The sequence below is a fragment of the Papio anubis genome, chromosome 17 (genome assembly GCF_008728515.1).
Source record: "Papio anubis isolate 15944 chromosome 17, Panubis1.0, whole genome shotgun sequence".
Taxonomy (NCBI): domain Eukaryota; kingdom Metazoa; phylum Chordata; class Mammalia; order Primates; family Cercopithecidae; genus Papio; species Papio anubis.
The window spans coordinates 49,956,487-49,969,404 of NC_044992.1; the positions used below are offsets into that span (position 1 = coordinate 49,956,487).

The 12,918-nt window shown below is 48.4% G+C and overlaps 1 protein-coding gene across 2 annotated transcripts; it reads left to right on the top strand.

The window, feature by feature from the left end:
- Positions 1–6,084: 6,084 nt before the first annotated feature.
- On the top strand, positions 6,085–12,617 carry VPS25 (vacuolar protein sorting 25 homolog). 2 transcript variants are annotated; one of them, XM_003913101.3, is made up of 6 exons: positions 6,085–6,204; positions 6,409–6,554; positions 7,319–7,372; positions 8,028–8,116; positions 8,886–8,961; positions 11,977–12,617. In XM_003913101.3, exons 1-6 carry the CDS (start codon positions 6,152–6,154, stop codon positions 12,087–12,089), a joined length of 531 nt encoding a protein of 176 aa, XP_003913150.1. In that variant the 5' UTR covers positions 6,085–6,151; the 3' UTR covers positions 12,090–12,617. The 2 variants fall into 2 exon arrangements, with proteins under 2 accessions (XP_003913150.1, XP_017806249.1); XM_017950760.2 differs by lacking the exon at positions 11,977–12,617 and adding an exon at positions 10,670–10,753.
- Positions 12,618–12,918: the final 301 nt, after the last annotated feature.

Genomic DNA, 12,918 nt, shown 5'->3' on the forward strand with positions numbered 1-12,918 from the left:
AAATACAAAAAATTAGCCGGGTGTGGTGGCACGCGCCTGTAGTCCCAGCTACTTAGGAGGCTGAGGCAGGAGAATCACTTGAACCTGGGATGCGGAGGTTGCAATGAGCCAAGATCACGCCACTACACTCCAACCTGGGCAACAGAGTGAGACTCCGTCTCAAAAACAAACGAACAAACAAACAAGAACTCAGTTGGGTGTAGTGGCACATGTCTGTAGTTCCCGCTACTTGGGAGGCTGAGTGGAGAGGATCAGGAGTTCAAGGTTACGGTGAGGTATGATTGGGCCACTGCACTCCACCACGGGCAACACTGTCTCTAAAAAAATAAAAATACGAAAATAAAATACCAACAGACCCTTGAGTATATTAATAAAATGCATGAAGGCAAATACATGCCATGAAGGGAGTAGATATACCTTTAGGGAAGACAGATACATTCATGGAAATAAAGCAAACCTTTATTTCAGGTAAAAATTCAAAATATTTTAGGGAATATTTTCCACTTCCCCATTCAACACTCCTTTGCTCCATGTCATTTTCTCAAGCTTAGATTATTGCAATAATTTCCTAATTCACCTCCCTTTCTACTCTCTCCCCTAGGGAGGAAATTAGCAGGACTTGGATAAAACAGGAGGGAGAGGCCAGGGCTGAGGGAGGAGAGAGGTTAGGGGTGACTCAGGCTTTGGACTTGAGTTACTAGGACAATGATGGCAGTAATAATAGAAAAGAACCATTGAGGAGGAGGAATTGTCCTGAAGAAAAGCATGTACAATTATAAGGTAATAGTGGAACAAGCTGTTATGTTCCATAGAGAGTTAGAAATGGGGGTGATGGGAGTGGAAAGAGGTTGGGTCTGGAAATACAGGTGTGGGAGTCTCCTGTACAGAAGTGAGCTGTAAAGGCATTAGATGGATGAGAACTCTAAGACAGAATAGTTCATTGAAAAGAGGAAGGTTAGTCGGGAGCAGTGGCTCATGCCTGTAATCTCAGCACTTTGGGAAGCCAAGGCACGCACAGATCACCTGAGGTCGGGAGTTCAAGACCAGCCTGGCCAACATGATGAAACCCTATCTCTACCAAAAATACAAAAACTGGTCAGGTGTGGTGGTGTAAGCCTGTAATCCCAGTTTCTACAGAGGCTGAGACAAGAGAATTGCTTGAATCCTGGAGGCAGAGGTTGCAGTGAGCCAAGATCGTGCAGCCTGGGACACAGAGCAAGAGTTTGTCTCAAAAAAAAAAAAAAAAAAAAAAAGGAAAGAAAAGAAGGCGGCTGAGATTACACTCTTAGGAAACATCACACTTAAAGAATGAGAAAAGGGCTGGGCATAGTGGTTTATGCCTGTAATCCCAGCACTAGGAGGCTGAGGCAGGAGGATTGCTTGAGCTTAGGTGTTCGAGACCAGCCTGGGCAACATGGCAAAAACTCATCTCTATAAAAATTTTAAAAGTTAGCCGGGTGTGGTGGTGCATGCCTGTAGTCCCAGCTACTCAAAAGGCTGAGATGGGAAGATCACTTGAGCCTGGGAGATCGGGCTACAGTGAACCAAGATCACACCACTGCACTCTCCAGCCTGGGCAACAGAGTAAGATGCTGTCTCAAAAAACAAATATATAGGCCGGGCACGGTGGGGTCATGTCTGTAATCTCAGCACTTTGGGAGGTCGAGGCAGGCGGATCACGAGATCAGGAGATCGAGACCATCCTGGTTAACACAGTGAAACCTCCTCTCCACCAAAAATACAAAAAATTAGCCGGGCGTGGTGGCACGCACCTGTAGTCCCAGCTACTGGAGAGGCTGAGGCAGGAGGATTGCTTGAATCCAGGAGGTAGAAGTTGCAGTGAGCCAAGATTGCACCACTGCACTCCAGCCTGGGTGACAGAGCAAGACTCCATCTCAAAAATAAATAAATAAATAAATAAATAAATAAATAAATAAATAAATAAAAGAGTGATGGAGGGAAGATCAGAGACGTAATAGCAGAACAAGAATAAAAGAGTGTCAAAGGCCAGCCGTGGTGGCTCATGCCTGTAATTCCAGCACTTTGGGAGGCCGAGGCGGGCAGATCACGAGGTCAGGAAATCGAGACCATCCTGGCTAACAGGGTGAAACCCCGTCTCTACTAAAAATACAAAATTAGCCAGGCTTGGTGGTGGGCGTCTATAGTCCCAGCTACTCGGGAAGCTGAGGCAGGAGAATGGTGTGAACCCAGGAGGTGGAGCTAGCAGTGAGCCGAGATCGTGCCACTGCACTCTAACCTGGGCACCTGGGCGACAGGGTAAGATTCTGTCTCAAAGAAAAAAAAAAAAAAAATTAGCCGGGCCTGGTGGCGGTGCCTGTAATCTCAGCTACTCAGGAGGCTGAGACAGGGAGAATTGCTTGAACCCAGGAGGCAGAGGTTGCAGTGAGCTGAAATCACACCACTGCACTCCAGCTTGGGTGACAGAGCGAGACTCCATCTCAAAAAAAAAAAAAAAAAAAAAAAGGCCAGGCGAGTGGCCAAGGCAGGCGGATCACCTGAGGTTGGGAGTTTGAGACCAGCCTGACCAACATGGAGAAACCCTGTCTCTACTAAAAATATAAAATTAGCTGGGTGTGATGGCGCATGCCTGTAATCCCAGCTACTCGGGAGGTTGAGGCAGGATAATTGCTTGAACCCGGGAGGCGGAGGTTGCAGTGAGCCAAGATCTTGCCATTGTACTCTAGCCTGCGCAATAAGAACAAAACTCAATCTCAAGAAAAAGGAGTGCCATAAAGGCAAAGGAAATAGTGAGCTTTGAGAAGGTATTATCAACTGAATAGTTCATTCATTCATTCATTTAACAAACATTTGTTGGTCATTCTGTGGACCAAGTATAGTGCATAGTGTTTTTACCTTTTTTTTTTTAATTTCTTTTTTGTTTTTTTGAGGTACAGTCTCGCTCTGTCGCCCAGGCTGGAGTGCAGTGGCGTGATCTAAGCTCACTGTAACCTCAGCCTCCCGGGTTCCAGCAATTCTCTGGCCTGAGCCTCCTGAGTAGCTGGGGTTACAGGCGTGCACCACCATGCCCGGCTAATTTTTTGTATTTTTAGTAGACACAAGGTTTCACCATGTTGGCCAGGCTGGTCTTCAACCCCTGACCTCAAGTGGTTCACCCACCTCAGCCTCCCACAGTGCTGGGATTACAGGCATGAGCCACTGCAGCTGGCCTTTTGTTTCTTTTATTTTCTTTTACTCAGAGACTAAGGTCATAGGAACTGCGCATATGAAGGATTTGGGTGAGGGAAAGGTTGGAAATCAGACAGAAAATTGAGATGGCAAGGTCAAGGTTTGTACTTTTTTATTTATTTATTTTTTTGACACAGAGTCTGGTTCTGTCTCCCAGGCTGGAGTGTAGTGGTGTGATCTAGGCTCACTGCAACCTCTACGTCCTGGGTTCAAGCAATTCTTGTGCCTCAGCCTTCTCTATAGCTGGGATTACAGGTGTGTGCACCACCACATCCAGCTAATTTTTGTACTTTTAGTAAAGACAGGGTTTCACCATGTTGCCCAGGCTGCTCTTGAACTCCTGATCTCAAATGATCTGCCCGCCTCAGCTTCCCAAAGTGCTGGGATTACAGGTGTGAGCCACCATGCCCAGCCTATACTTTTTTTTTTTTTCTTTAAGATAAAGGGTCTTGCTCTGTCATCCAGGCTGGAGTGCAGTGGTGCGATCACACCACACTGCAGCCTCAAACTCCTGGGGTCAAGCAATCCTCCTGTCTCAGCATCCCAAAGTGTTGGGACTACAGGCATGTGTCACAATGCCTGGGTAATTTCTAAAATTTTTTGTAGAGATGGAGTCTTGCTATGATGCCAAGGGATGTAAATATTATTATTATTTTTGAGATGGAGTTTCGCTCTTGTTGCCCAGGCTGGAGTGCAATGGCGTGATCTCAGCTCATTGCAACCTCTGCCTCCCGGGTTCAAGTGATTCTCCTGCCGCTGCCTCCCAAGTACCTGGGATTACAGGTGTCCACCACCATGCCCAGCTAATTTTTTGTATTTTTTAGTAGAGATGGGGTTTCACCATGTTGGCCAGGCTGGTCTTGAACAACTCCTGACCTCGTGTGATGCACCTGCTTCGGCCTCCCAAAGTGCTGAGATTATAGGCATGAGCCACTGCGCCTGGCCCAGGGATTAAATATTTTTAATTAAGGAAGACCTGCACATGTTTACAGTATATGGGAGAGGAGCTAAGGGCAAGGGAGAGAAGGAAGATGATAGAGAAGTCCTGGAGGAAGTTGAAAAGGGGAGGCAAGAACATATGCCAAAGGGTGCAACACTTCTTCTGAGTCCAAAAGGAGGCAGTAGGCTGGGTGCAGTGGCTCATTCCTATAATCCCAGTACTTTGGGAGGCCGAGGTGGGCAGATTACTTGAGGTCAGGAGTTTGAGACCAGCCTGACCAACATGGTGAAACCCCGTCTCTACTAAAAATAAAAAAATTAGCTGGGCGTAGTGGCTTATGCTTGTAATCCCAGCTACTCGGGAGGCTGAAGCAGGAGAATCACTTGAACCAGGGAGGCAGAGGTTGCAGTGAGCCGAGATCAAGCCACTACACTCCAGCCCAGCAATAGTTTTAGACTCCGTCTCAAAAAAAAAAAAAAAAAAAAAAAAAAGGAAGGAGTAAAAGTGGAGAGCAATTTTTGAGTGATGAATCAAGTATAGAGATGGACAGAGGGAAAACTTAAAGGGTTCACATGCATAGCCTCAATCTCACAAAGCAGGAAGGAAAGGCATTTCGCAGAGAGCAGAGAGATGGAGACAGGTGGAGTGGCTTGATGAACGTGGAAAAGTTTGAATAGTTATCTTGAGGGTGACAGGGAGTCAATAAAAGACAAAGGATCACGGAGCTGCCCTTAGAGCCTGGCAGTGAGGCTAGTCAGGGAATCTGGGGCTTGGCAAACATACTCTGGTTATTTTTCTTCCAGCAATACTCCAGAGACCAGGAGTGAAAAAAAGAGGCGGGGGACATGGAGCAACGATCATTGGTTTGGGAACTGACCTGTAGGTAGGTAGGTAAGGGGACAGAACTGAGTAGTTTAGGCTGGGTAAGGAGTCAGATAAAACCAAAACGGGTCCTAAGTCTTGAGACAAGAAAGGCAAGGTCATGGCAGAGGTGAGAGGTAGGCGGCTGTGGTCAAAGACTGCAGCTCTGCATTATGGAAGTAGAGCTGTCTCTAGTGATTCAAGCTACAAAGTGTGCTCCCATGGGTGCTGCCTGAGGAATGGTGAAGTCAAAGGAAATTGGAGGGCCAGGTTGGTCACCTGTTATCCCTTTGGGAGGCTGAGGTCTGGAGATTGCTTGAGCCCAGGAGTTTGAGACCAACCTGGGCCAACATAGTGAGTGCCCATCTCTAGAAAATATTAGCCTGGTTGCTGGGAGCATTAACTCACGTCTGTAGTCCCAGAACTTTGGGAGGCCGAGGCAGGAGGATCACTTGAGCCCAGGAGTTTGACACGAGCCTGGGCAACAGAGAGAGGCCCCCGTCTCTACCAAAACAACAACAACAATATTTATTTAATAACTGGGTGCGGTGGTGTGCACCTGTAGTCCCAGCTACTCAGGAGGCTGAAGCCGGACAATCGCCACAGCTTGGGAGGTAGAGGCTGCAGTGAGCTGTTATTGTGCCACAGTACTCCAGCCTGGGCAACAAACGGAGACCTTGTCTAAAAGATAAATAAATAGATAAATAATTAATTAAAAATAAAACAAAGGACACTGGAATTGAGGAGCTTGGGTAATTGTGAGTTGATCAAATCAAATGGTAATTCACAGAAATGTTAATATTAAAATAAGTCTAGTATAGAGGAAACAAAGGTAGGCTAGGATCTGGAGATCTGGCCTCTATTTGCCGTCCTACTTCAGCAACAAAAATTCGCTGCTTTGGGGAAGCCATGACCTTTCTCTGGGGTTGAACCAGAAGACTTCCCAGGACTTTTCCTGCTCCAAAAGATACGGCTTTTTAGGATAACAGCGAAGGACTGGCTGATGACGAGGACTCCTCCTGCAGATCTTCCTCTTTCAAGAAAGACGTCCGGAACCTTTCTGCATTGCTTTCTGCCCGGACGCGCGGAAGCGAAGGCCGGAAGTCCTTAGCCGGTAGCTTCCGGGTTTCCTGGGCTACTACGATGGCGATGAGTTTCGAGTGGCCGTGGCAGTATCGCTTCCCACCCTTCTTTACGTGAGGCTCAGACCCCAAGAAGCCCCGCTGTGCCTCCCTCCCCTCCCCTGGACCGTGGGCTCAGCCCTGATGCTTCAAATGGGGAGGGGGAGAAAAGACCCGGCCGCCAACCCCCTCAGTCCCTTACTTTCTTCCCGAAACGCGTCCCGGGCAAGTGCTGCCTCTCGCCCTCTAATTCTGCGCCCCACTCCCTTCACCCGGCAGGTTACAACCGAATGTGGACACTCGGCAGAAGCAGCTGGCCGCCTGGTGCTCGCTGGTCCTGTCCTTCTGCCGCCTGCACAAACAGTCCAGCATGACGGTGATGGAAGCTCAGGAGAGCCCGCTCTTCAACAACGTCAAGCTACAGCGTATCCTCCCTCAGGCTCTTCCACAGCCCAAACTGATGTACTTCTGCGCTTTCCCACATGCCCAGACGCCCCCTACCCCCCCACCCCCACCAGCTCCCCTTTACCCATGGTAGGCAGATTCCTACCCAAACTGGGCTTAAGGAGTGAAAATGTGTAGCTGACATTTTACCCCCCAAATGCAGTACCAGACCCTCTTGTTCTTGGCAGTGATGACTGCTCAGATGTCATTAAGGTCTTAGAATTTCTGCCCTGAAGCCAAGTTCCAAGCTTTTTAACCTAAACCTTTTTGACTGTATCTTCCATCCTTTTCTGTGTGAGGCCCAGATTTGGGTAACTACCTTTAATTATTTTCTCTGCCCCTCTCCTGCCAGGAAGTAAGGGTCATTTGGTTTTGCTGCCTGATTCATCCCTAAAATATCTGTGGAGAAAGGCTGAAGGAAGGCAACAGACAGAGGGTGAGGAATGACAGTACCTTTCATTTTCTAAAGCTGTTTTTTTTTTTTTTTTTTGGAGACAGGGTCTTGCTCTCTTGCTCAGGCTGGAATGCAGTGGCACAATCACATAAAGCTCCTTTTAATTGGAAGAGTTTCTCTTTACCTTCCTCCTTTGAATATCCAGGAAATGACAATTCATATCATGTTGGGAAATTGCACACATATGTGTGTGGGAGAGGAAGGGGCAGGTGTTTCTCAACATGGGACTGGCTCTGAGAATTTTTATCCTACCCAACTCATGTGTATGCCATTCCCTTAACCTTAAACCAGGAAAGCTTCCTGTGGAGTCGATCCAGATTGTATTAGAGGAACTGAGGAAGAAAGGTGGGTTCAGTTCCCCAGATTCCTTATTTTTCTTCCTAGTTGGATTTTCCTGAGGGCAAATTAGGATAACTCTTTTTCCCTTTAATAACTTTTTCTCTCTCCTGGCTTGAAGGCCAGAGTCTTCTGTAAAGTAGGCAGCCCAATTCCCAAGTACTTTCTTCTTCTTTGTACACAAAATTGAAATCTCTGTGCCCTAAACCTGAAGAGCAGTGGAAGAAGGATGAATACCTTGTAGATAATAATAGTAAAATAAATATTGAATCTCTCTGAAAGCTGAGTCTCTTCTACTCTGTCCCATCTTGGTATTTTATTTGCCTCTTTGTTTCTTTTTAGGTCATGATGCTTTTTTTTGCTGGGGGGAGATAGGGTCTCACTCTGTCACCCAGGCTGGAGTGCAGTGGCTCAGTCATATCTTACTGCAGCCTTGACTTCCTGGGCTCAGGTGATCCTGAGTAGCTGAGACCACAGGCATGTGTCACCACACACCTGACTAATTTTTTGTATTTTCTGTAGAGACAGGGTCTCGTTATGTTGCCCAGGTTAGTCTCAAACCTCTGGGCTCAAGTGATCCTCCCGCCTTGGCCTCCCGAAGTGCTGGGATTACTGGTGTAAGCCACTGCGCCTGGTTATGCTTTCATAAGTATCTGTTTTACAGGGAACCTCGAGTGGTTGGATAAGAGCAAGTCTAGCTTCCTGATCATGTGGCGGAGGCCAGAAGAATGGGGGAAACTCATCTATCAGTGGGTGAGATCATCCTGCTGCCAAGTGTTCAACAGTGACCCATGGCAAAGGATATTAGGGCCTAGCAGATACCTGGTGTCCCCAGATCCAGACTGAGCAAAATGGGAAGGGGGCAGAAAGAGGAAGTGTAGGCCTTCCAGGCAAACCTCTTTCAGTGACTCAATGCCTTTGACTGTGTAGGACCTCCCTTTCTTTGCCTGTAGGAGGCCAGGGGCTATGTGAGGCCATATTTGGAGAATGCAGAACTGGGAACCCTGAGTGCTCTTGTTGGCTGGAGCCTCTGGCCACAGGAGATAAATGGGGAAAGGAAGGGAAAAAACCTGGGGCCCCTCCCCCACTTCACCCTTATGGGACTGTCCACAACATGAATGAGATATTCTGAACCAGTGTGGGTGTGGGGACAGAATACCCTTCCTCCTAAACCACCAGCCCCAAACATTCTCAAGGAAGAGAAGAGGGTAAGAAGCATCAACATTCTAAATATAACAAATACACAGCATCCATTCTTGAACAGGAAAACAACCAGAATGAGAGGTCGAGGTCACTCCTCAGACACGTGAAGACCTGTGGTTTAGTGGTTCCAAATGAGTGTGTACACATGTAAATATAGCACTTGTAGGGTTTATGGTTTTTAGGCCACTCTGCAGAGGTGACAGTGAGTCTTCGTTTGGGAATAGGTATCATTCCTGGATCAGAGGGGTGGAGCTGATGAATTTACTGTCTCCCAGGAGATTCTTGGTTCTAATTCACTCCTCATTCTCTGTGTTCACAGGTTTCCAGGAGTGGCCAGAACAACTCCGTCTTTACCCTGTATGAACTAACTAACGGGGAAGACACAGAGGATGAGGGTAATGCCTTTCCCTTCCCACCCACAGTTCATTTTTTTTGTTGTTGTCTTGTTTTGTTTTGTTTTGTTTTTGTTTTTGTTTTTTCTGATATGGAGTCTTGCTCTGTCACCCAGGCTGCAGTGCAATGGTGCAATCTTGACTCACTGCAACCTCCGCCTCCTGGGTTCAAGCGATTCTCCTGCCTTAGCTTCCCGAGTAGCTGGGATTACAGGTGCACGCCACCACGCCTGGCTAATTTTTTGTATTTTTAATAGAGTTGGGGTTTCATCATGTTGGCCAGGTTGGTCTTGAACTCCTAACCTCTTGATCTGCCTGCCTTGGCCTCCCAAAGTGCTGGGATTAGAGGCGTGAGCCACCGTGCCCCGCCGGTTTTTTTTTTTTTTTTTCTTTTTGAGACAGAGTCACTCTGTCACCCAGACTGGAGTGCAGTGGCACAGTCTCTGCTCACTGCAACCTCCGCCTCCTAGGTTCAAGCAATTCTAAGTTCTTTTTTTTTTTTTTTTTTTTTTTTTTTTTTTTTTTTTTGAGACGGAGTCTCGCTCTGTCACCCGGGCTGGAGTGCAGTGGCCGGATCTCAGCTCACTGCAAGCTCCGCCTCCCGGGTTCACGCCATTCTCCGGCCTCAGCCTCCCGAGTAGCTGGGACTACAGACGCCCGCCACCTCGCCCGGCTAGTTTTTTGTATTTCTTAATAGAGACGGGGTTTCACCATGTTAGCCAGGATGGTCTCGATCTCCTGACCTCGTGATCCGCCCGTCTCGGCCTCCCAAAGTGCTGGGATTACAGGCTTGAGCCACCGCGCCCGGCCGCAATTCTAAGTTCTTAACCCACGTCCGAGGATTCCATAAGCCACCTGAATTCACATGCAAAAAATCCCAAATTTTATTTTTGTGGATGCATGTGCATTTTTCTAGGGATAGATATTATAAGATTTCCGAGGGCATCTATGACCCATGAAAAGTTAAGAATTTCACTTTTCAGCTGGGCACAGTGGCTCGTGCCTGTAATCCTAGCACTTTGGGAGGCTAAGGCAGGAGGATTTCTTGAGACCAGGAGTTTGAGACTAGCCTGGGCAGCATATGGAGATCCTTTCTCTACAAAAAATTTAAAAATCAGCTGGGCATGGTGGTGTGCACCAGTAGTCTCAGCTACTCAGAAGGGTTAGGTGGGAGGATTGCTTGAGCCCAGGAGGTCAAGGCTGCAGTGAGCTGTGATCACACCACTGCACTCCAGCCTGGGCAACAGAGAGAGACCCTATCTTAAAGAATAACAGTAGGCTGGGCGCAGTGGCTTACGCCTGTAATCCCAGCACTTTGGGAGGCTGAGGCGGGTGGATCACCTGAGGTCAGGAGTTCCAGACCAGCCTGGCCAACATAGTGAAACCCCGTCTCTACTAAAAATACAAAAATTAGCCGGGCATGGTGGTACATGCTTGTAATCCAAGCTACTTGGGACACTGCAGCAGGAGGATCACTTGAACCCGAAGGCAGAGGTTGCAGTGAGCCGAGATCGTACCACTACACTCCAGCCTGGATGACAGAGTGAGACTCCATCTCAGAAAATAATAATAATAATAATAAAGTATTATAAATAAACTTTCTTCATTCAGCATCTGCTATAGATGCTGAATGAGGAACAAGGGCAGGGGATTAAGCTTGAAATCTCATTCCTTGCTGACTCAGGCTTTCTTCCACCTTTTATTCTTATAGAAGACTCAAGATTTGTGGGTGTCAGCTGAAGAGATTGGGCAACACCCCCAGCCCATTTAAATAATTTGGTTTCTGGCCAGGCAAGGATTTGTATAGTGTTTGATTTTTACATAGCGTAAATACTCTTGTTCTTTTTCTCTGACTCCATATTCTGATCCTCTGGATCACCACAAGTTTCGATCTTAGCTGGGATCATAGGGGATGTCTCCCCTTTCTGCCAGGCCCTGGTTGTCCTAGCAGAGTTTACAGCTCTTGGCTGTTCCCCTTCCTGCCCTGCAGGTCTCTGCTTGCTACTCCCACCATCACCCCATGATTTCAGCACTGTAGCCTTGCCCAGCCCACTACTCAGGCTGGGCAAAGTTGGAGGCTTCCTCAGAAAGCAAGTTCCCTGACTTAGCTGAGCCCCCGCAAGGGGTGAGGTAAGCAAGCCTGTCAGGGCTTGTGTGCTGCCTCCCACATCTCCCTGCAGTATCTTACCATATCTCCACATACTCAGCTAGCCATTGGCTCCCAATTTTTTTTTTTTTTTTTTTTTTTTGAGACGGAGTCTTGCTCTGTCGCCCAGGCTGGAGTGCAGTTGCGCGATCTTGGCTCACTGCAACCTCCACTTCCCGGGTTCAAGTGATTCTCCTGCCTCAGCCTCCTGAGCAGCTGGGATTACAGGTGACTGCCACCATGCCCGGCTAATTTTTTGTATTTTTAGTAGAGACAGGGTTTCTCCATGTTGGCCAGGCTGGTCTAGAACTCCTGATCTCAACCCCTGACCACCCCCCCCCCCGCCTCAGCTTCCCAAAGTTCTGGGATTACAGGCATCAGCCACCGCCCCTGGCCTGTGCTCCCAGCTTTTAACTAGAAAAAGGGCAGATATCAGTGCTAGAGTTTAACAGTCTCCTGGCCAGGAGTAGTGGCTATATTCTTTGTGTTAGGATAGATCCTCTAGGGTCAGTGTGTAGTGACAATGGCTCCGATCTCCCTAGGCCTGATTTTCACGGCCCCTTTGTGGCCCTAAAGCAGATGGTGTCATTCTTGAGCATCAGACACAAATGGGAGGTGTGGGGGAGGTTGAGTCTAAGAGGAGAACCAGGAAGGGGGAAATAAGCACAAACTCATTTCATGCTGATTCAGGCTTTCTTACACCCCTTAATACTAAGGAGTGCCTGGGAAGTGTGGGTAGCAGCTGCAGCAGTAGAGATGGCATATGCATACCCTGCCTCTGGGAGGTCTCAGCTTCCAGCCAGACCACTCTCCTCAGAGGCCTTGGGCCCCAGGAGCTGATTGTCTTTGACTGCCCATCTCTCCCTGTTCAGAGTTCCATGGGCTGGATGAGGCCACTCTACTGCGGGCTCTGCAGGCCCTACAGCAGGAACACAAGGCCGAGATCATCACCGTCAGCGATGGCCGAGGCGTCAAGTTCTTCTAGCAGGGACCTGTCTCCCTTTACTTCTTACCTCCCACCTTTCCAGGGCTTTCAAAAGGAGACAGACCCAGTGTCCCCCAAAGACTGGATCTGTGACTCCACCAGACTCAAAAGGGCTCCAGTCCTGAAGGCTGGGACCTGGGGATGGGTTTCTCATACCCCATATGTCTGTCCCTTGGATAGGGTGAGGCTGAAGCACCAAGGAGGAAAGATGTGCTTCTTGTTGCCCTACCTCCTTTCCATCCTAGACTGTCCTTGAGCCAGGGTCTATAAACCTGATACTTTATATGTGTTCACACATGTAAGTACATACACACATGCACCTGCAGCACATGCTTCTGTCTCCTCCTCCTCCCACCCCTTTAGCTGCTGTTGCCTCCCTTCTCAGGCTGGTGCTGGATCCTTCCCAGGGGATGGGGGAAGCCCTGGCTGCAGGCAGCCTTCCAGGCAATATGAAGATAGGAGGCCCACGGGCCTGGCAGTGAGAGGTGTGGCTCGACCCGATTTATGATATTAAAATCTCAACTCCCACTGCCTGCCTCTTAAATTACTGCAGTACTGGAATGGGGATGGGGAGGGCTGTGAAGTGTTGCCACCTGAGTAAATCCCAGCCTGGGAGAGGGGAGAGAAAAGAAAGCTTATGACTTTTGTAGAAGAAAAGGTCCTCCAGGGCTCTGCGGGCTCCAGTGAGCCTGTGGTTTTACATCTGCTGGGTGGGCTGTGTGGAGGAGTGCTGATGGAACACAGCTTGGGGACAGACTGCTTTCTCTCTGAATTGGAGTCACTTAAGGGCTCCCCCTTCCCTCACCGTCTCCCCCATGGAAGTCCTGAG

What these genes read in the sequence shown, in the direction of transcription:
- VPS25 (XM_003913101.3), top strand. Translation starts at nt 6,152, where the DNA reads ATGGCGATGAGTTTCGAGTGGCCGTGGCAGTATCGCTTCCCACCCTTC. An exon ending in CAACAACGTCAAGCTACAGC is followed by an intron (nt 6,555 to 7,318) that starts GTATCCTCCCTC and finishes ACCTTAAACCAG; the next exon opens with GAAAGCTTCCTGTGGAGTCG. An exon ending in GGAAGACACAGAGGATGAGG is followed by an intron (nt 8,962 to 11,976) that starts GTAATGCCTTTC and finishes CTCCCTGTTCAG; the next exon opens with AGTTCCATGGGCTGGATGAG.